A 19,477-nucleotide genomic window follows, 5' to 3' on the forward strand; every position below is an offset into this window, starting at 1 on the left:
TGATTGTGCGAGAGCCGACTCGACAATCGTGTCCACCGGGACCTCAGGCTTTGTACTTATAGGGCCGTCATTATCCGGACCGTACTGACATAGTAAATCCGCAGAAGCTGATTCGAGCTCATGTAAGTAACCACTAGTGCCCGGTGAGTGAACCGAGTAACAGTGGGTGGGAGGATGTTGACGCAGTCATGGGAGCGGGGCGCCACAACGGGTATTACTACAAGCGCTCAGTACGTTCAACTCGCCAGATGATACAGCGCATCGCCGCATATGACACGAACTAGAACTGCGGTATACATGTGTAGACTGTGATATCAAAGCTTGGAACGGCCAGAGGACGCTAATTGCTGTTTCGCCATCCACTCTGTCGCGCTTTTTAGCTGTTTCGCTGGATCTTCTCCGTAAATCCAATCAAATTGTTTACGGAGTGCCGAAATCCATGACGTATGATCATCACCTGAATCAGGGCTTCTGAACTCGTAAATCGGGCCAGTCTTGCCTGACCTTGACATGACATCTGCCGCTGACGGTAGTCGGATGTGCTCGTAGGCCTTGAGCGCAAGCGAAATACTTCTTCTGGTTACTGAGGGATGCCCCAGAACACCAGCGAGAATATATGCATCCTGGGAAGAGAGATTATGAAGTGGCTGGGTGCGCCTGAGACTGCGAAGGAGCCTACTTCGAACGCTTGTCCCGCTCCGGATGCATGGTGTGTCGTCATGGCGTGAGCCTGTTTGCGTGTGATAAGGGTAAGGGCAGGGTATCTCTGAAATGAGACCCACCGCGTCACCCAGGAGCGCGACCGGCCCAGAGGTGTACGTGGGAAGCGGCTGCAGCTGGTGTATAGCCCATTTGGTGGGCTTTTCTATAGACTGAATCTAGGGTATCAGACAGCGAATCGGACATCATCGTATAGTAGACAAACCTTGAGTACCTCTTGAAGCTCGGACTCCCATCCCGCAAACACACCACGAAGTTCCTCTGACGAACTTTCCTGAACCCAAGGCCCACTGTATAATGTGCCCGCAGCCTCGGGGTGTGTGTCAAATCCCCCTACATTCGCCCATTTCCCCCTTCCGATGGGATAGCCCATGAAATGCTGCAGTCGAGATCTTCAGTGTCAAAGTTTGTGATTTTGTGTCAGAGCATGCGGTATATACCTTGTTCTTTCCACAATACTACGTTGAAAGAGGGTACAGCGAGGCTTGAGCGGTGCAACGGTAGTGTGTCTGGCGTAACTCACCATAAGAGGATCTCCGAGGACTGAATACTTCCTTCCGCCCCCGAGTCCCAGCTTCGACACATGCTCCGAAGGAATAAGGGCTCGATACAGTGTCTCGCCCGTCCAGACGGGCTCAATGTATTTCTTCATCTCGGGAAGTCCCTTCTCGGCCAAGCTTTCGAACATGTATCGTCGCACTACAGACCTGATACCGTCGCACCCCACGAGGACATCGCAAGTGACCACGGACCCGTCCGCGAAGGTAACGGCAACTAGACTGGAGTCTGCGACTCTCTGATAAGAGGCAACGCGCTTGCCAAGCTTCACCGTGTCCTCCGGCAGCATTCCGGCAAGCAGTTCAAGAACGTGAGCTCGATGGTAGTTATGCATAGGGCCTGCAGACAGGAATCAGTTCGAGTTTGTGGAACAAAATGCTGGAAGCTACACGAGGGCAAGGTTACTGTGTCAATCTTGTAACCTTCACTTCCCATGTCAGACCTGCGGTATGTCCAGTTGAACGGAGGGTCTGAGATGTGCACAATTAGTCAAGCCCACAACCTTTACCAGGTGAGACATACCTTGCGATCCATCGACTGCTACACCTGCCAGGTCGCGGAAGGCCTTATCGAGGCCCAGTAACGTGAGGATTCTCCATGTTCTACCCCACAACATAACTCCAGCACCGACTTCCTGAAAGTTACCTGCTGCTTCATAGACGACTGTCTCGATGTCTGGGTACTTCGAGAGCGCGACAGCAAGGCACATGCCTCCTATGCCTCCCCCACTAGAGTAAGACGTCAATATCCAAGGATTTAACACCTCTCATTGATGCGGATGAACGTACCAGATGGCTACCCTGAACCTTGGCTGCATGGTGTGAGGTCTGTTGAGAGACAGTGTTCGGGAACTGACCTTTATAAGCTTGGCCCCAGTGTGCGAAAGGAACTGCTCGAACTCAGAAGCATACCTGAAAGAAGCCTTGGTGTGATTTTGTAATAGTAGGAGATAGCAAATGGTTCACGCACCATGGGTACCCTGTGAACAGCAACTCATTAGTATCGGGCCGGGAGAGGCAGTCATAATCAGCGAATCCACACATAAAGTGTATAAACAACTGCCCTAGCGTTTAGGACTGCTACATCGCGGTTCAGTCGATTCATGAAAAGAAGTTGTGAATTTAGCCGAGAAAACATTTAGTCTGGCGATACACAGTCTAAGAACTGTCACAAAGAAGCTTTCACAGTCGCTATTACTTGGCCATCCATGGCCATCCATCTGAGAGCTCGCTCAAGCTGAGCAATGAGACTTTCGCTCTCGACCCAGTCCCACTGATTCTGGATAGCCGGCGCTAACGTTGAATAATCGTTGCCATGAGAGCTTCTCAGCTCGTACATCGCGCCTGCGTTCCTGGAACCCTCGATGACTCTGTTGGCGAAGGGTACACGGACGTGATCGTAGGCCCGAAGTGCTTCTTCAAGATTGTTCTTGGTTACCGAGAGGTGACCGAGCAGACCTGCGAGAATAAAGGCATCCTAACGGCACATATCACCATAACTTCCAATGTGCAAGAAAAGCTAACGTACCTCCACAGACTGTCCAGCTCCCGCGCCCTGGTGCGGGGTCATGGCATGAGCCTATTTCATTTCCTTAATTACATTCAGATGCCGGAATGTGGACGCGGATACGTACGGCATCTCCGAGGAGGGCAACTCGTCTATCGATGTATGTCGGTAAAGGATGCAGCTGATGCACAGCCCATTTCACTGGCTTCTGTACCAGCTACGGGACAGCTTCAACATCCTTTCTGCACAGCTCAGGTGGACTCGCTCGTACCTTGACCAGATCTTGAGCTTCAGGCTCCCAGCCCTCAAAGCAGTCGAAGACTTCTTCGGAAGAGCATTCGGAGACCCATGGCTTGGTATACATGCACCCCTCGGCTTCCGGCAGGGTCACCATGCCTACGAAGTTTACTAGTTTACCGCGTGCTATAGGATAGCACACGATATGCTGCAGTCAGTCAATAAAGGGCAGGCAGAAAAGCTATATATACATATACATACCTTGTTAAGTCCGCAGTACTGGGCGAATGAAAGCGTCTGAGTAACGTATTCTCATATTAGTGAAACAAATTACCATGGTTGCTTCCCTCCGCGCACGATGCATCTCGCCGTCCCTATCTGGCAACAGTTCTGCGGGTACCAGGCATCTATAATTGATAGTGCCGCTGTAGAAGGGCTGTATATATTTGGCAACTTCTGAATCGCCATTCTTCGTCAGGTCTCGGAACATGCACCGACGAACTACAGACTTGACGCCGTCAGCTCCGACCAGGATATCGCAGGATGCGATGGAACCATCGGCAAAGTTGAGCTCAATGGGACTCAGGGCATTGGACTGGCTATAGGATTCAAGGCGTTTGTTGAGATGAGCTGACCCTTCGGGCAGCTGATCCACGAACGCTTGGAGAAAGTGTGCGCGGTGAAAGAGATGTCCAGGACCTGCGCGCTAGCGTTAAGACCTCAAAGACGCGTATAAGTTATTACCTACAAGGAAGCCTGAGAAGATGTATCCGATGGCCTTCGCCTTCCATGTCAGACCTGCGGAAATCGAACCCAAACTCAGGGTCTGTAGATTTCACGTTACGCTTACTCTCATCCGGATCGTCGTAAGCACACACCTTCTGAGCCATCCAGAGCCAACCCCGCAACCTCACGCAAGGTACGGTCCAAGTTAAGCAGGCTAATCACTTGCCACGTCCTTCCCCATACCATGATACCGGCACCTACTTCCTTGAAACTACGGGCTGCTTCATAGACATCAACTTTGATGTCCGGATACCTTGACAGGGAAACAGCAAGGCATAGTCCACCTATACCACCTCCGCTGATAAAACGTCCCGTCAGTCAGAACACGCTCCCATACTTGGATTTGAGCGCACCAGATTGCCACTCTGAACTTATGCTGCTCTGAAACGTGGAGTGCCGTCGTCTGTGATGGATTGTCATCACTGAAGTTCATAGTGGAATAAGATGAAAGTCGCGCAATCGCGCTTTGTTCAATTCGTGTCTATAAGGGCCCTGAGTACGCGTATCAGTGCATTGTCTGGGAATATTGCGTGTGACTGTTAGCAAGCGAGACCCATGACTCCATGCGGAAAGAAGTTACTCACTCACTGTTAGTCAAGATTCACGGGCCGTGAACGAAGTCAGTCCTATTCCCACGAATGAACGTTCACATGAACCGGCAGCACTCCAGCATTTCCATTACATGCTCGACCCTAAATACGTGCTCGCAGCAATGAAGACGACGGATAAGACGCAGTATTGAAGAGAGATGAATAGTGATGGAGGCATCGAAACCAGCCACCGCAAATTGTATGACAGCGTCTGCTGTTTGAATGAGGCGAGATACCAGTACTTCATCTCTTCCCTGCAATACCAAGACGCTCGCGCCTGCCCTTCTTCTTAGCCGCTTGTCCAAGAGGCATGTACGCGTAAGGGTCGACACCGCCCTTCTTAACATCACCTCCCGCTTTCTGTCGAAGTGGGATCTGATCAGCAATTGCCTAAAATATGAGAAGGACAGTTTCCAAACCTTGGCTTTGAACTCCTGGCCCAGTCTGAGCTCGTGCTTCTTTTTCTCTTTCTTGCCCGACGCAGTTTGAGCATCAGCCATTTCTACGTCCTCCATGTCGTTTTCCTCGCGATGCCGCTTCTTGGTATCTTTGTTGAACTTAACGCGTCCATTCGGACCACGTGTGAGACCGTCCGCGGACGTGAGAGACTCGCGATACGCAGCACCAGCAACATCTTCGCCCATCTCCGTATCCTGCTCAATGGCTTCCTCTTCGTCGATGACCATCTTGCCAGTCTCCTCGTCGGTCTTGAAGTGAGCAGCGTCCTTACCAGGCTTACGACGCTTCTTAGTCATAGCATCTAACAACATGTCAGTAATACGGCTGTTTCAGGGTTGTCAAAAGGGACGTACTGGTGATACCAGATGCGGCGCCAGACAAAAGATCCATAGGCGAGTTATCATCCGCACGGATGCGAGCACCCGTCGCTTGATGCGTGCGACTGCCTTTGACAGGCTGCGAAGTGGCGTCTTCATCATCGCTGTCGTCCAGCTCCGACTCGCTGCCGTAAAGGACGTCCTCGAACGCGTTTCCGACAGCAGGCTTAGCCGACGGAACCTCTTCGTTATCTTCATTCTCGGCGCTCTGGGTCTTCTTCCTTTTCGCACGATCCTTGCGCTTCTTGATGTTCACGAGGACCTTCCGAGCCTCCTCTTCACCAGCGCAAGAGTACACCTCTTCCCACCCAAACCTGCGAATCATGCGCTCGAAAATATGACGGGCTTTCGCTTTGAAATGATTTTTGTGGTCGTGCGACCAGTTGAGCAGCGCTGGAACCAGCTGCTTGAGATGTGGTCGAAGGAGATCAACCGGCATAGTATGGATTGCGAGCTTGATGTAGCCGAGAGCGGACTTGATGATCTCCCGGTTATTCGAGGTGACGAACACGAGCAGGGTCGTGAAAATCTCAGTATGCATCTGAGGCGAAATAGAGTCTGCATTTCTCATCAGCACAAATCAACGATGAAGAAAAGATCATCCTAACCTCTGAACTCGAACACCAGCCTCGAGATGGCAGTCACAGTCGCACTGATCATGTGTGGTGTAGCACCAGCCAAACCACCAGCGATCATGGTTATGTACTCCTCAATGCTGGCGGTAGCCTCGCGCGCGACGCCTTCGTCCATACCGCCCACCTGATCCCGCCGTACAACACCGCCCTCCGACATTTTACGGCCCATCTCCACGACAAGATCAAAAGCCGCCAACCGCGCCTTCTCAGATGGCTCCTTGGTGCCAAGTACAGCCTCGGGAATAATGGAAGGAATAAGATGCAAGCTGTTCAAGGGAATCTGTGCGACAAGCTGGCCGAGGAGAGTAAAACGGTCCTTCTTGGCAGCAGGTGAGAGACCGTCCAGGAAACTGTCTAGCTTCTCGAGGGTAGCCTGCGCCTCAACGGAGACCTTCCCGCCCTCCATGAGTCTTGCAAGGATCTTGTAGCCACGCTTTTGGACAGCGTTATCGTTGCTCTCCAGGATTGCTTTCGACAGACAATTCTCGAAGAGCGCTTGAGCTTCGTTGGCGGGCAGGTAGGGAAGCATGAGGACAAGCAGATCAAGAGTCATCGATACGACATTGTCTGGGTCCTTGTGACTACCAACAACCTGTGACGCAGAAGACTTAGAGCCGAGGTTTTGTTTGAGGAGTGCAACAAGCTTATAATACGCCTTTGCGACATCCTGTCGAAACTTGCTGTGAGCATTTTGTCGCACACGAAAAATAATGGCATACCTTGCCCTCGGCAATAGCCAGCCAAGCACTAATTACATCACCGACAGGGCCTTGGCTGTCGCGTCCGACGCTGCTGAAAACGTTGAAAAACACGGCAAGCCAGCTCTCTACCTGCGTGCGCAAAAATGCAACGTTCTTCATTGCGACGCTCTGACTGATGGGCGAGGCACGTGCAGCCTCCGGAAGCTTGACAAGCAGGAGCTCATCGCCACTTGCGAGAGCAACATTAGAGTCGACCATGACCTTCAGGGCTTTGAGAACGGTGGGTCTGAGCTTAGGCTGAGTATACAGTAATTGCGAGAGGAGTTGTGAGAATTGAGGTGTTAACGACTACGAAATAGGTTAGCATATGCCCTTTCAGAGAATGTGGCAAAACACACTGTCTTCAGGTCGGCGGTCCCATGGCAATACCCGTGAAGACCGGACCAAATCTGATCGACCAATACGTCCCAAACCTTGGCCTCGGACTGACGTCCCTCGCTCTCTGCCGTCTGCTGGAAGTCGAACATTCTCTCCGTCAGGGGAACAAAGTACAACACGAAGTGGGATAGTGGCGAAGGATGAGGTTGAGAGAGCATTGGCAGAAGGAAAGCACGAGGCCCTCTGCCTGCTTTTCGATCGTCCGGCTCCAGGTTTAGAGGTAACCTGCGGAGGAGAACTTCAGGACCCAGGACCCGCATGGCTGTTCTCAAGGTGTTATCTGCAGCCTCCTTGAATTCGAAGCTCTTCTGAACCCTGAGCTCCGCGACTTGCACTACAATGGGCATCAGGAGAAGCTCGGCTGTCGTAGGTCCGTTGCCACTTGTCCGATACCGCAAGCCAGATAGTAGAGAGGAAATTACGGCCATCACCTCAGGCATGGCGCGAGCGTAGGTTAAAGCACAAAGTGCCTTGCCGATTTGCGAGACGATCCTGCCTAAAGGTGAGTTGGCTTCGTCGTCGCTCCGTTCCTTGACAGCAGCCTCAGTGAAGGTTGGGGTGAAGCACTTGATGAGTAGATCAAGAGCCTGGGTAGCAGGTTTACGGATATTCGAGTCGGCAGCATCCATAAATGACCAAAGTGCCTTCCATGCCTCCCATATTCTCGAAGCGCAAGCGTCGGGGTCAGCCGCGTGGTACGTATGTATCGCTGTACCGAGCAGATTGGTCCATGACGGAACGAGCGTAGAATCCGTCTTGGGAGGAGATGAAGAGAGCACGACCTGGAGGATATCCTGCAATTGCGAATAGACATTGTTCGTGGGATCGTCTACTGGGATAGAGAGAAGGTCTGCTAGAATAGAAAACGAGGCTTGAGAAAGGTAGGAATTGCTAAATCGTGGAAGTGTAAGCAGGGAGGCGGAAATGGCTGGAAGGGACTGGGTAGGGTCAGCCCGTACGATGCTATGAGCTGCAGAGGGATGGCGCTCACTGAGGAAGGTAGGGAGGCAAGGACAGGACGCAAGAAGGCTAGCAGGTGGATAGCAGTATCTGAGTCTTCTGTATCTGCCTTCTTGCCCTTGAATTTCGGTAAACCTCCGGTCGTAAGCTCCAAAAGGGACACGTTGACCCACTCGGCCGTCCTGTCCGCATAGGGATGGCGAAGCATGGGCGGGGGAGCGTTCGCGAGGACATCCTTGACCAGCTCTGCAGCCTTCTTGCGCACCTTTGGTCGAGGGTCGAGGCATAGATGTAGAATGGAACCGAAAGCATTCCCAAGACCTGGCGTTTCCAGCTGAGGACGTTCCAATGCGGCGAATATAGCAGCATAGAAGGTAAGCTGGGATCGGAGCGGAGGAGCATGTGGAACAAGAGTAGGGAAAAGCGGCGCGGATAGGTTAATGATAGTATTCAGGTTCGAGCGGATAACGGGGTGGGGGACGAAAGGCGTGACTAGGGCAAGCAGGTAGAGCTCAGCTGGAAGGACGTCACCTTCACCCAATGCAGGTCCAGACGTCCTCGAGGTTTGCAGCGTGCCATCGAGAGTCGTCAGGAGCAAAGCAAAGTATGCTGTCGGCGTTTTGTCTGCGTTTTGCTCACTGAAGGTTAACTCCAAAGCCTTTAAGAGAGCCGCCGGAGCCTTCTGGTGTGGAAGTGACGACGATGTGTGTGGTCGGATTTTGAAGAGAGCCTGTTCAAGGCTGTCAGCCATGGCGCCGACTTTGGGCAAAGACAGTGGAAGTCGGTAATTGCAATCAGCAGCAATATTTTCTGTCTGTCCTCTCACGTGCTGCGTCGGGGCCAATAGACGCCAACGCCGCTTTGGGTAGGGGCGGCACGCCACATACTTACTCGGGCCTTTACACCACGGTTACGAGCTGGCTCCCCAAAGAAACCTGCTTGGCTTCGTCGCCTCACGTTCAGCACATTTGCATGGCTGAAAAAGGGTCGCCAACGCCATGGTCCTATTTTCTAATACGGTGCGCTCGCGACGCTTCAGAGACTTGAGTAGGATGGTGTTGAACTTGAACTCCGCTCTCGCACAGTCTGCTCTTCAAATTTGTGTTGAAGATATTCTACGGAACCATAGTGGTTGAGGGCACGGAGAACATCCCCCTAAAAGGAAAGCCCTGGTGCGTTTGCCCGGCTAGCTTATACTGTATATCTGTCTCACTGTGCACGTTAGTATTGTCTGTGCCAACCACAGCAATTCGCTAACAGATGCATTGTACGCCAAAGCACACCCAGCCGCTTTGATTCTCATCACTAAGTACGCTGTCTTAGAGTCCTGGTCGCATCCATTCCCTCCAAAGTGGGTATTCAAACCCCACCGTCCTGCATATCTCACGTCATATCTTCTACAGAGACGGAATCTTCTACGCCTTACAGCTAAATCAACGCAATTTGGCAAACGCACGTTCACAAGCTGGCTTATTGAGTCTGCGGGAACTGTGCCTCTCCAGCGTCGGAAGGACTTTCCGGATGGCAGGATAGACAACACAGAAGTGATGCGCGAACTGTTAGAAGTGCGTCGCTAGGATAACTCCAAGCTGCGTGACTCAGTCTACTCGCAGGCTTTGGAATGTGGGGACGCTGTGTGCCTCTTCCCGGAAGGTATGAGCCGATACCACCCCACTATCGCACCTTTAAAGACTGGCGGTGAGTACTTCATCGTCTCCTCATCAGCGTAGGCTAATATACGTCGTCGCCAGTTGCTCGCATTGTGTCGGATGTGCTATCGCGGCAGCGAGATAATTCCGATTTTGAGGTATCCGTACTTCCTTGTTCTATCACATACATGTACGTTTTACGCGCCCCGGAAACGCGAAAGCGACTGACTTCATACATGTGCCTAGGCATCGCCAGCACTTTCGCTCAGACGTGCTGGTAACATTCCATCCACCGATGACTTTCAGCCCTGCTGTGCGTCTCTACTCCATACCGGTAGATATCGCACTCACGTATCGCAGAGCAATCCGGAGCTCCTCGCTCCTGTCGATTTTACTGACATCCGCAAACTTACCGCGAGAATGCATCACCAGATATCCATGGGCACGCTGTCTGCTCCTTCATGGCGACTCGTTCGAAACGCCAAGCTCGCAGCTCACATATACGCTCCACTTGGCACCCACATGAGTCTCGGAGACTACGTGAGGGTCGTCCGGATGTTCCTTGAGGCACTCAAGATGGGCGAGGCGAAGGACGCTTGGACGGAGCGGGGGAGTGCCAGTGAAGGCGAGATGGAGGGTGCAACGAATGAGCTGGAAGAGAGAATACTCTGTCTAGGTGCTGATCTGACGGTATGTCCGCAATACTCCTCACCATGGACCTAGATCTAAAGGCGCATCGCAGGCATACCAAAGTGAGCTATCACACTATGGGATCAAAGACGATCGAGTCCGCTGTCCGCTCTCACGCCGCACAATCCTCTACCGTCTGGCCGTCCGGCTTGCCTGGTCCTTCTTTCTTTTTTCCCTTTCTCTTCCCGGCCTCATTCTCTGGCTGCCGATCTTCATCACCACCTTCATCGCAGTGCGCGAATTCAAGCGTACAGGGCCAGTATGGGACACCTGGGACGAGATCGCGCAGTACAAGCTCGTGTACGGGCTCATTTCGGGACTCTGTGTCTGGGCGGGCGCGATGCTTGTTACGCTGCCTGTGGCCGCTATAACAGCCGTCGTTGTTCCGCTCATGATGTGGATGTCTCTACGCTGGTTCGAGGACGCGGTATCATCCTTCCGTGCGTTTGCCGCTCTCACCAGATTGCTCTTGATGCCACGAGGCAAGATGGTGCTACTGCAAGCGACGCGCCTTGATTTGCGCAAACGCATTGCGGACTTGGCAGTGAACACTCTTGGGCTCCCGGACCAGCCTGAAACGTACTTTGCGAAGGACTCCGAGGCGGGCGGTGCCACCGAGAAGGGGAGGAACGACAAAGGACGAGTCAAAGGGCGGTGGGAAAGCAAGACGAAGTACTTTTCTATCAGGCGGAGGCGTAAGAGGGATTGGAATGAAACACTGAGGTTGTATGACAAGGTGGACTATGGGCCAGAGGATGCATACTAGGGGTTATGATCTAGCGGTGTTGGATATATTTCATGCGTTGCACATATATTATAGTACATGATACACGGAACATCATCCGAAAGAAAAGGGTAACTAGTGTTCATGAAACTAGCGGTGTCATTATCCACGCAAAGGAGTCAAGAGAAGAACAGAGTCTGGATGGGAACCTTTTTCGAGTCTAGCCTGCGATGGGCTCGTAAGCTCTGTTGCCCGCAGCCCACCTGTGACCACGAGAGGCAGCTGTGCCAGTGATCAGGATACCGAAGGTGGAGAGAGCAGCAAACACCCAGGCGAGAGTGCCAAGGATATATGCGACACCTGTAGCAAGAGCCGTCAGAAGGGTTCAATGTACAAACACTCTGGACACAAACTTGGCTTGGCACTGTCAAAAATGGGGAGCGTAGCGTTGCTATAAGCATCTGTAACAAGGGCAAAGGTGACGATCAAGGCGGTAGCTATCCAGAGAACATCAGGCCCTATACCAGCTTTCACAGATTGCACGTACCATGCAGACCGACAAGTACTGCGACTGCCCTCCAGATCCTTCGCCTCCTTGAATGCGTCGTCACGCCGAACACGAGCGCGAGACACGAGACCGCAGCAAAACCTGCTGCGAGCTCCGCAAAGTACCCTGCTGTGGTCCACAGGATGCAAAAGTCTCTATTCTCGTCCTCACACTTGTCCTGGACGCGTGCCGGGAAAGGGCGACACTTGTAGTCTGAGTACTCAAATTTGCCCCCGTTGGACCCGCCGGGAATCCTGATGATGTCCCGCTCACAGAGCCGTGTGAGACCATACTGGACAGTGGACTTGGCACCGAGGAAGTCGGTGTGCACGACCAGCCTGCGTACATATGCTTAAACCAGACTGCGACACAACTCTGCTGTTGTGTGCTTACCAGTCAGGGCGACGAACAGATATCACATTCTGCGGACGAGCTCAGCATTCTTCACGACGTTACGGTTTCATTAGAATCTCGTCATCGCAATACGCACCAGCGTAAGCGTTACCACGACGGCAAAAAAAGCGATCACATAGGATGTTTTTCTCATCTTTGCCCGGAGCTAACCAGCGGTATGGACGTCGATGGTAAGGTGAGAGTTGAGGCCTTGAGGGCGAGGTTCGGTTGCCTTTGCTACGCAAGATAAAAGGTCTATATATTTAAAACGAGGTTCTACTGCCGGTCCCTTTCGATTAGTGGTTAGATCATCACGTTGTGGAATCACCTGACCGTGGGAAAATCCTTCTCCGTGAAGACGCAGGCTCGACTCCTGCATGGGACATGCTTTTTTTCGTGCAATTTTGTGTACACTACAGTGCTGGGAATCCTGGCATCATACTGCTTCAAACAAATTTTGAGTTTGCATCGAGGAGAGTATTCATGGCGCATGACACGGGCCAGAGCGCGCTGATGCGCGTATGACCTGCCCTAAATAAACGTTCAATACTTCCGCGCATGGGCGCGCAAAAAGTTTTACGTGCACTTTCGTTTGCTATGTCATTCCTTGCTCTCGTTTCAGCAGCTAAGGCTACAGAGCAAGTCCATGCCTCGACCAAAGGCACGTCTCTATGACCTGGTGGATAACCGACATCGCAGATACTATATGCATGGGTTGGCTCGGAGCGGCGCGACGCGCTGCATGCGACGAATGCTCCTGGCCCGCCGTGTTGTCGGTCCTACGTATGATGCATATGTACGTCTCTTCTGTCTGTTGCCTTCATTGTAATCATTTGTGTTCTTGAGGCTACAGGAGTGAACGCTGTCTACGACGTGGTGCTTGACATTCGCGAGCCCTTAAGCTTCAAGCGCAGGCCAGCCATGGCTTTATATTCGCACCTTCATATACAGGCGCTGCGGCGTGTTTCCTACCGTAGCCTCTGAAGTTAGGGTGCAAGATAAAGACAGCATTCTTGTCTTCCGCACTATACTTTGACGCCAGTTTGCTTCTACATGGCGACGAAGTCTGATCGGTCGATACATCTCTACACTAACTCTTTCCTTGTATCTGTTTGTCAATCAATACTAAGCAAAAGTATGTTGATTTATATGCGCCCGATTTCAGGCAGGTACATACCGAGCTCTCACACTTGAAGGAAGCCGAGTTTTCCCGCCTCTCGGGCATGATGCATATAACGTACCACGTTAGCAACCGCCCGTCGACGTCGTGAATCTGGAGTGAGCAGGGTGGCCTCAAATGAACCAATGACGTGAGCATATGTCCAGTCCTTTTCCACCTTGCTGAGCCTGAGTCCATCCATTGACCATATACGACGGGCTGGATAAGCGATTATTTCTCTAACTGAATAAGATTCATGGACCAGAAAGTAGTCCATGTGTCTCCTACCCCGTTGGACGGAAAGATATCTTTCGTTCGCGGGAAGTACACTGATCAGCGGGAAAATAAGCTGATTCCGGAGTCTTTCGGAATCAGAAAGGGTCTTACGACATCACTACACGCGTTATTCCCTGATCTCGCGTGTGCACGAACGAGGGAACAGCCGTTGTAAGTCGAAGGCCTACCTTCAATGGGTAGACAGTTGTCGTTCTTGTATGGCATCCGGTATGGAAGGCAGGCAAGTCCAGCACGACGTGGTACCGGTAATCCACAAATTATCCGTACTATCCTCTTACGCGGAAGAATCTGACTTTGGCGCTTCTGTGGTATATGAGCTCTACCAGGAACACCACCACGCAGCCATTGGAATGTACGGCACGAGGGCAGTCCGTTGACAGCCAGATATCGCTTGAGGGTTCTTGGCCTCTTCTCGAAATCTGCATTGTATTGTGAGCCATCTTCACGTTTGATATGGCGCGATTGGGGTAGCCGAACCTTGATAGCTGTCCACTGGACGAGGAAGCAGCATGCGGAAACGCGAGCCGCAGCCGCTAGGTAGTTGTTCTCACCTCCCTGGGAGGGTCTTTGAACTGCTCCGGATGGTCAGGCCAGGCCTGAAGTAGAGCTTGCTGTGTGTCGCGGAGGAAGTAAGTTCATGGTATCTGGCCCTCAGTATAAGCTCCGAACGGCAGTAAGGTTCAGAACGTGGAGTTTTACGAGCTAGATGTGCTATTAAAGTGACAGATGGGGATGCTCATGTGCCCAGACCAGTGACGTGAGTTGGGCCGCTTTACCTTCTTATATTGGCTGCACACCTGTATGCAGAATCCACAATACCCATCATGTCCTCCCAGTTCTACGACGATATCCCGGACGATGAACAGCTCATTGAGTGGATAAGGGCCCAGCAACTTTTCCATGTCGCTACTGCTCCCTTGCACGGTATGTCTATTCATATATGCTATGCTTTGCTGGAACTAACGATTCCGGAATTGTTTCGGTATGTAAGGTGGACACGTCAATGTCTCGCCGAAAGGACAGCCTACCTTCAAGCTAGTCAGTAGGAAGGCGGTTTGGTACCTTGACCTCACAGGCTCTGGTTGGGACACTACACTCTTGCAGGTCTGACTTCGGCTAATTCTCACCGCATATCTCGTAGGCAATGAGACTATATCCCATCTCTATGAACCAGGAAACGGGAGAATGACGATGATTTTTGAGGCCTTCGAAGGCCCGCCACGAATCTTGCGGCTGTTTGGTCATGGTGCAATTCCACGCAGTATTTGTCTATGCAAGGTCGATCTCACTGTATTCCTTCAGGCAAGGTTATTGAGCGCGGCACTCCTGAATTCGACCAGCTTCTGCAGAGCAAGCTGGGCGCGTACGACTGGCCTACACCCGAGGTCCAGCCTGGCGCACGCGCTATCATCTGGCTCGAAATCGACAAGGTCGGGATCTCCCGCGGGTCCGCCGTCCCTATCTACAAATTCGAGGGACACCGTAAGTCTCCAGTGTCACGTTCTGTTGGTCATTTGTAGTCATGCATGTTCTATCCTAGGTGATGTGCTGAAGAACTGGTCTGAAAAAGCGGAGAAGACCGATAGCGAGCATGAAGACCCATTCACCCTCCCGCCGTTGAGGGGTCTCAAGAGCTTCTGGCTGCACAACAATTCCTGGTCAATGGACGGCCTACCTGGGTACAGGCCGGTATCTCACAAAGCGGACGAGAGCTTCGTACGCAAAGCGATGTCCGACGTAGGATTGAACTACGACACAGCCCATGTCACACGTCAGAGGATGTCGGATTGGTGGCTCGCTCTCTCTGTTGGTGTCGGACTTGGCATCGTGTTGACTACGGCGATTACACCAGTTACAAAGGAGCTTTTACACCTATAGTTATTAACGTGTACATAAAATGCGACTTCGTTCTGCTACGCAAAATGTATTCTTTCCTGTGGCTTTTTCTCCCAGCTACGGTTCTTATCAGTCTGTTCTTACCGTTTACAGAACTCTCTTAGAAGAATGATGTCCTTTCAGATATCGTGTAAATGCCGCGAAGTGAGTTGAAGACCATCATGATGGTGGATCTGCGTCTGACAACGGGGTGCTCGAACGCAGTCTTGGCGAGTAGTCGAGTCGAGTGGGTGAAGGAACAACTTCGCATGATATCAATGTCCTAATAGCTGAGCAAACGGAAGGCCTGCAGCTGCGCTTTTGCCTGCGCGTGGTGGACGCGTGCTGCGCGCGACGCGTCCCTTGCGCGTCACCTCGTCATCCCCTTCCGGGCGTCTAGCTGATCAAGCTCCATATCTCGAGCCACCGGGCCGCAGCTCTCTGCGTTCCTCTTTCTCTATCGTCATCATCTTTTCAGCTATCCTACGACTTCGCTCTACACGAAACATGTCTGGCAGTGAGTACGATCCGTGGCGGGAGGGGGCCTATCTGATCTTCGCAGAGTACATCGTCGTCTTCAAGAAGACCGCCACACCAGAACAGATTAGGAAATACGCCGACGATGTCACTGCCAACGGTGCGATGTGCTTTGCTCTGTCTCGTGTCGACTACGCCTGACCTTTGTTCCCCAGGCGGCCAGGTCAAGGACCTTTGGGAGAACAGGCCCCTCCTGAAAGTGCGCCGCTCGTACCTGTATGACTTAAGAGTACATGCCAACCTGATTTCCTGTACTACCACAGGGCTTCTCCGCTGAGATCCCCAACAACTTCGTCGCGCATTTGCAGTCCCTCCAGGGCGACTTGATTGACTACATCGGTGTGTCCTGCGTTCCCTGGCACTGTCACCTTCCTGCTCATAGCTCGCGTCATCCCCAGAGCCCGACAGCACCGTCACCATCCAATCTTCCTGAGTTTCACGACAGTTATAGCTCATTACACACCCCTATCAACATGTTATCTATCGCCTACAATCGAAGGATCTACAATAGGTTCTGTGTAAAGGAACGTACCCAAGGCATCGTCACGTAAAGGAATCTGGCGCGATCATACCCTGTGATCTATAGTGTACTTTTAGCAGCTCTGTGCTAATCGGACCTTGTACAACTCACATACAATACCTAATTGCCGGATAACCAAGTCCATCCTTCAGAGATAAGACGGGTCATAAGAAGTGAGGATGCAAAGAATGATGGATTCCAAATGAATGTGGCTACCGAGTGCAGGTACACAAAACAGCTATAGGGTTCTTCGGACAAAAGCTAGCTATGAAGGCATTATACTCTGTAATGTACCAAGCTCTGGGGTGGGGTATCGACAGGGAAACACGAGAAGACAAGAGGGTCATGACAGGTCGTGATGAGTCGTGAACGGCAAACAACAAAATGACAGCGGATCCAAGTGTGTCATGTTCGAGAAAGTATCTCCAGTGAATGTCCCGGGCGCATGTGCATGTGAAAGAAAAGAAAAAGAGAACGGCGAGGAACGCTCCTCAGACGGCGGTAACAGTCTCATGGCTGGTCGTAGTTTGCACAGACGTCGGAGTCGGCGGGACGACGGCGACTGCAGGCAGCTCCGATTCATTAGATGCCTCAGGTGCCTCAGGTGCCTTCTCCGCAGAAACCACAAGCGTGTTATCGACGGGCGGAGCGGTATTCACGTCTGGTTCGTTGAAGGAGGAGCTATGTATGTTCAGAGGCGGCAGAAGGGCGGGCGGGGAAGCGGGACGGGACTCAGAAAGCTCCTCAGAGGGTGAAATCGGCGAAGTAGGCACATCTGGGTTGGCGGGCTTGTCATGGGTGGGTATGGCCGGGTTCTCGATAGGTGCTGATGGAACCTGCACAGGCGGCGCCGGAGCAAAGTCCCACGGTCGAGGAACCAACGCGGCAGGGAGCAACCTGCGTAGATCAACAACAATCAGCAATAGCGTTGTACAGGTGGCAGCGGTACTGACCAGGTGGCAGCGCACACGACACCCTTGCCTCGATCCTGACCCTGGATCATTTTGAACTCCGCGTCGATGTAAGTGGCGATGTACCGCACGAAGGGCATTATTTCTGCGACGCCTCCATTCAACACCGCAAGAGCGGTCAGAACATTGATGACCGAGTGCGCAACCGAAGGCACGCCCTACCAACAATTAGAAGTAAGAATCAGCGACGCCGCAGCAAATTGAACAACTCACGCCCAGCCACGCAATCGAGGAGGGTGGTAGGACGATCTCAAGACCCCACCAGTCTGTGAACATTGAGTGGCGTTCAAGGACCAGCAGCAGGTAACTCACAAGTGATCACCGACATCCGGTCAGTTGGAGGGTAGATGCCGGTATGGTCAGGTTGTACAACCTTCCCTGTTGCGTAGCCCAGGGCCATGAGCTGTGGTGTCGCCTTTTCGATGCCTTCGATGATCGTCCCCGCTGTCGGGACCGCACCACTGAAGAGTCCCGGTTCGTCGGCAGATGCTCCGAGACCGAGGTTGGCAGCGGTGACAAGATCCACGAGTTCCATCTTGCTGAAGATGTCACTGAGCTGCGCCACTGACGCGCTGAACACGCTTGCCACACCAGCGGCGTGGGTAAAGTGACGCGCATCGACCTCCGTATCCGTGACCTTCAAGCAGACGGCACGGATAGGCGGCGCAGGCCCGACAGCAGCAGCGCCACCGTCAACATGTACAGACTCGGTGGACAAAGCGCGAAGTTGGGCGATGACACGGTTGGCGGATTTCGGCTGCAGGAGCTGCGACTTGACTTTGTCGATTTTGGGTTTCGACAAAGGTTTCGGTTTCGGGAGCGTGATGCCAGCCGGGCCGATGATAAGGGAGCGCGCCACGATGGCAGACTCCTTCGCCCTCTTGTCTGCGTACGATATGCGTGTGATACGCCTCGTCCTATCTTCGGATGCCTGAAGTTTCTTCTTGTGCTCCTCTGCTGCAGAAAGGATAGGCTTGGAGTGTTCATGTGACGGCAACTGGCCGTTGAGGAATTTGAAGGTAAGTGGACGGAAGGAGAAACGATGTTGGATTACTGGAGGCTGAGGCTTGCTCTCAAGCTCGGGTTCCACATCCTGGGGCGCCTCGGATGTTGGTGTGGAGGTCGGAGTGTCGTCCGTGGGCGCGTCCTGGGGCTCGTCCGAGGAATATATCGACGCGGATGGTCGCGCATCTTCAGCTTGCGGCTGCAGTGATGCGTCAACGGGTGCCGCACTGAGCTCCAGCGCAGGTGTTGTCTGAGTTTGCTCTGGCTCAGCCGTGAGGACCGCGACGACGCCAGCGACGTCTGGTTCCTGTTTCGCAGGAAGCTGAACGTCCGACTTGTTGAGTCTGGTCTTCGAGCGCGAGATAAGAGAGAACATGGGAAGAGAGTGAAAGGATGAGTGAAAAGAAAGGGAGGAGTTGTGCCCATTGAAACGTTGGGTCGAAGCGTACTTATAGTTGGGAATGCTCCCGTGGCGGAACACAAAGCGTGGGAAGATTTGCGCGCAAGATCTACATCTGTGCCCTCTCCGTGTCCCGGTGGCTGGGTGTCTCGGCATGTACAGGTTACCCAACTCCAAGCTTCAAGCTTCAAGCAGTTACGGGCAGCACGGTGGTTTCAACAACCTATACATCTCGGTCGAATTCTTGTCTCAGGTCGCCGCCGCAACTCAGAGCATCCCGGACTCAGAAGGCTGAGTACGTCTGCGGTCGAAGAAGATACGGCTCCACATGGACTGTGTACGTGACTGATAGCCTCAGACCTGCGTACTATCTGCCCAGAACAATCTCTTTTGCGATGCTGAGACGCGAACAGCCGCCAGGCTGTAGACTGCTGGCCGAAATCGGATCGCATTCTCGTTCCGTCACGCGACCAGTTGTGGGCCAATGTTCAGAGTACTGTCGAGTGCACGCCTAAGACATATACATGTACAGTAACACGTGACGAACGGTACATTCACTTCGGCAAGGTGCATCTGCAGCCATAAACTTTCAGCTTGCAAAAGCTCGAGCATGGCCTAGACTATGGGAAATAAGGACGCTCAGTCGACTCATCTGTCATATCTCGAATACCAGTGACACAAATACCCCTGGACTGATTCGTGCCACGTCTCAGCCTTTGGGGTGAATCGGCGACGCGCGAGTT

General features: G+C 52.6%; 7 protein-coding genes and 1 non-coding gene across 8 annotated transcripts; 4 read left to right on the top strand and 4 right to left on the bottom strand.

Moving 5' to 3' along the window:
- Positions 1–263: 263 nt before the first annotated feature.
- PHACADRAFT_257977 (uncharacterized protein) lies at positions 264–2,089 on the bottom strand (the record flags this gene model as incomplete). Its single annotated transcript, XM_007396891.1, has 9 exons — positions 2,067–2,089; positions 1,801–2,006; positions 1,668–1,748; positions 1,244–1,617; positions 1,161–1,178; positions 926–1,099; positions 783–872; positions 680–730; positions 264–623 (listed from the first exon to the last, which is right to left on the bottom strand). Coding segments are annotated over exons 2-9 (1,278 nt in total), but the record flags the coding sequence as incomplete, so codon positions are not given.
- A 283-nt stretch (positions 2,090–2,372) lies between these two features.
- Positions 2,373–4,122, bottom strand: PHACADRAFT_146035 (uncharacterized protein). Its single transcript, XM_007396892.1, has 8 exons — positions 3,898–4,122; positions 3,770–3,839; positions 3,356–3,720; positions 3,283–3,300; positions 3,056–3,229; positions 2,912–3,001; positions 2,806–2,856; positions 2,373–2,754 (listed from the first exon to the last, which is right to left on the bottom strand). Exons 1-8 carry the CDS (start codon positions 3,991–3,993, stop codon positions 2,446–2,448), a joined length of 1,173 nt encoding a protein of 390 aa, XP_007396954.1. The 5' UTR covers positions 3,994–4,122; the 3' UTR covers positions 2,373–2,445.
- Positions 4,123–4,494: 372 nt separating this feature from the next.
- PHACADRAFT_257981 (uncharacterized protein) lies at positions 4,495–8,523 on the bottom strand. Its single transcript, XM_007396893.1, has 7 exons — positions 7,999–8,523; positions 6,968–7,945; positions 6,588–6,917; positions 5,842–6,535; positions 5,210–5,791; positions 4,817–5,157; positions 4,495–4,757 (listed from the first exon to the last, which is right to left on the bottom strand). The coding sequence occupies exons 1-7, from the start codon at positions 8,173–8,175 to the stop codon at positions 4,641–4,643; spliced, it is 3,219 nt and encodes a 1,072-aa protein (XP_007396955.1). The 5' UTR covers positions 8,176–8,523; the 3' UTR covers positions 4,495–4,640.
- Positions 8,524–8,872: 349 nt separating this feature from the next.
- On the top strand, positions 8,873–12,186 carry PHACADRAFT_146040 (uncharacterized protein). Its single transcript, XM_007396894.1, has 10 exons — positions 8,873–8,986; positions 9,053–9,139; positions 9,193–9,234; positions 9,291–9,318; positions 9,371–9,532; positions 9,581–9,665; positions 9,719–9,806; positions 9,863–9,929; positions 9,977–10,292; positions 10,348–12,186. Exons 1-10 carry the CDS (start codon positions 8,940–8,942, stop codon positions 11,070–11,072), a joined length of 1,647 nt encoding a protein of 548 aa, XP_007396956.1. The 5' UTR covers positions 8,873–8,939; the 3' UTR covers positions 11,073–12,186.
- Positions 12,187–12,255: 69 nt separating this feature from the next.
- Positions 12,256–12,355, top strand: PHACADRAFT_t89. The gene has a single exon. It is a non-coding gene; the product is annotated as a tRNA-His (tRNA).
- A 1,800-nt stretch (positions 12,356–14,155) lies between these two features.
- Positions 14,156–15,385, top strand: PHACADRAFT_123163 (uncharacterized protein). The gene is made up of 5 exons (XM_007396895.1): positions 14,156–14,350; positions 14,418–14,507; positions 14,568–14,672; positions 14,729–14,908; positions 14,967–15,385. Exons 1-5 carry the CDS (start codon positions 14,251–14,253, stop codon positions 15,302–15,304), a joined length of 813 nt encoding a protein of 270 aa, XP_007396957.1. The 5' UTR covers positions 14,156–14,250; the 3' UTR covers positions 15,305–15,385.
- A 423-nt stretch (positions 15,386–15,808) lies between these two features.
- PHACADRAFT_257985 (uncharacterized protein) lies at positions 15,809–16,478 on the top strand (the record flags this gene model as incomplete). The annotated part of the gene is made up of 5 exons (XM_007396896.1): positions 15,809–15,818; positions 15,864–15,938; positions 15,994–16,037; positions 16,102–16,177; positions 16,237–16,478. The coding sequence occupies 5 exons, from the start codon at positions 15,809–15,811 to the stop codon at positions 16,269–16,271; spliced, it is 240 nt and encodes a 79-aa protein (XP_007396958.1). The 3' UTR covers positions 16,272–16,478.
- Positions 16,479–16,534: 56 nt separating this feature from the next.
- On the bottom strand, positions 16,535–18,749 carry PHACADRAFT_257986 (uncharacterized protein). The gene is made up of 4 exons (XM_007396897.1): positions 17,642–18,749; positions 17,543–17,595; positions 17,312–17,487; positions 16,535–17,255 (listed from the first exon to the last, which is right to left on the bottom strand). Exons 1-4 carry the CDS (start codon positions 18,708–18,710, stop codon positions 16,850–16,852), a joined length of 1,704 nt encoding a protein of 567 aa, XP_007396959.1. The 5' UTR covers positions 18,711–18,749; the 3' UTR covers positions 16,535–16,849.
- Positions 18,750–19,477: the final 728 nt, after the last annotated feature.

Source organism: Phanerochaete carnosa (genome assembly GCF_000300595.1).
Source record: "Phanerochaete carnosa HHB-10118-sp unplaced genomic scaffold PHACAscaffold_6, whole genome shotgun sequence".
Lineage (NCBI taxonomy): Eukaryota > Fungi > Basidiomycota > Agaricomycetes > Polyporales > Phanerochaetaceae > Phanerochaete > Phanerochaete carnosa.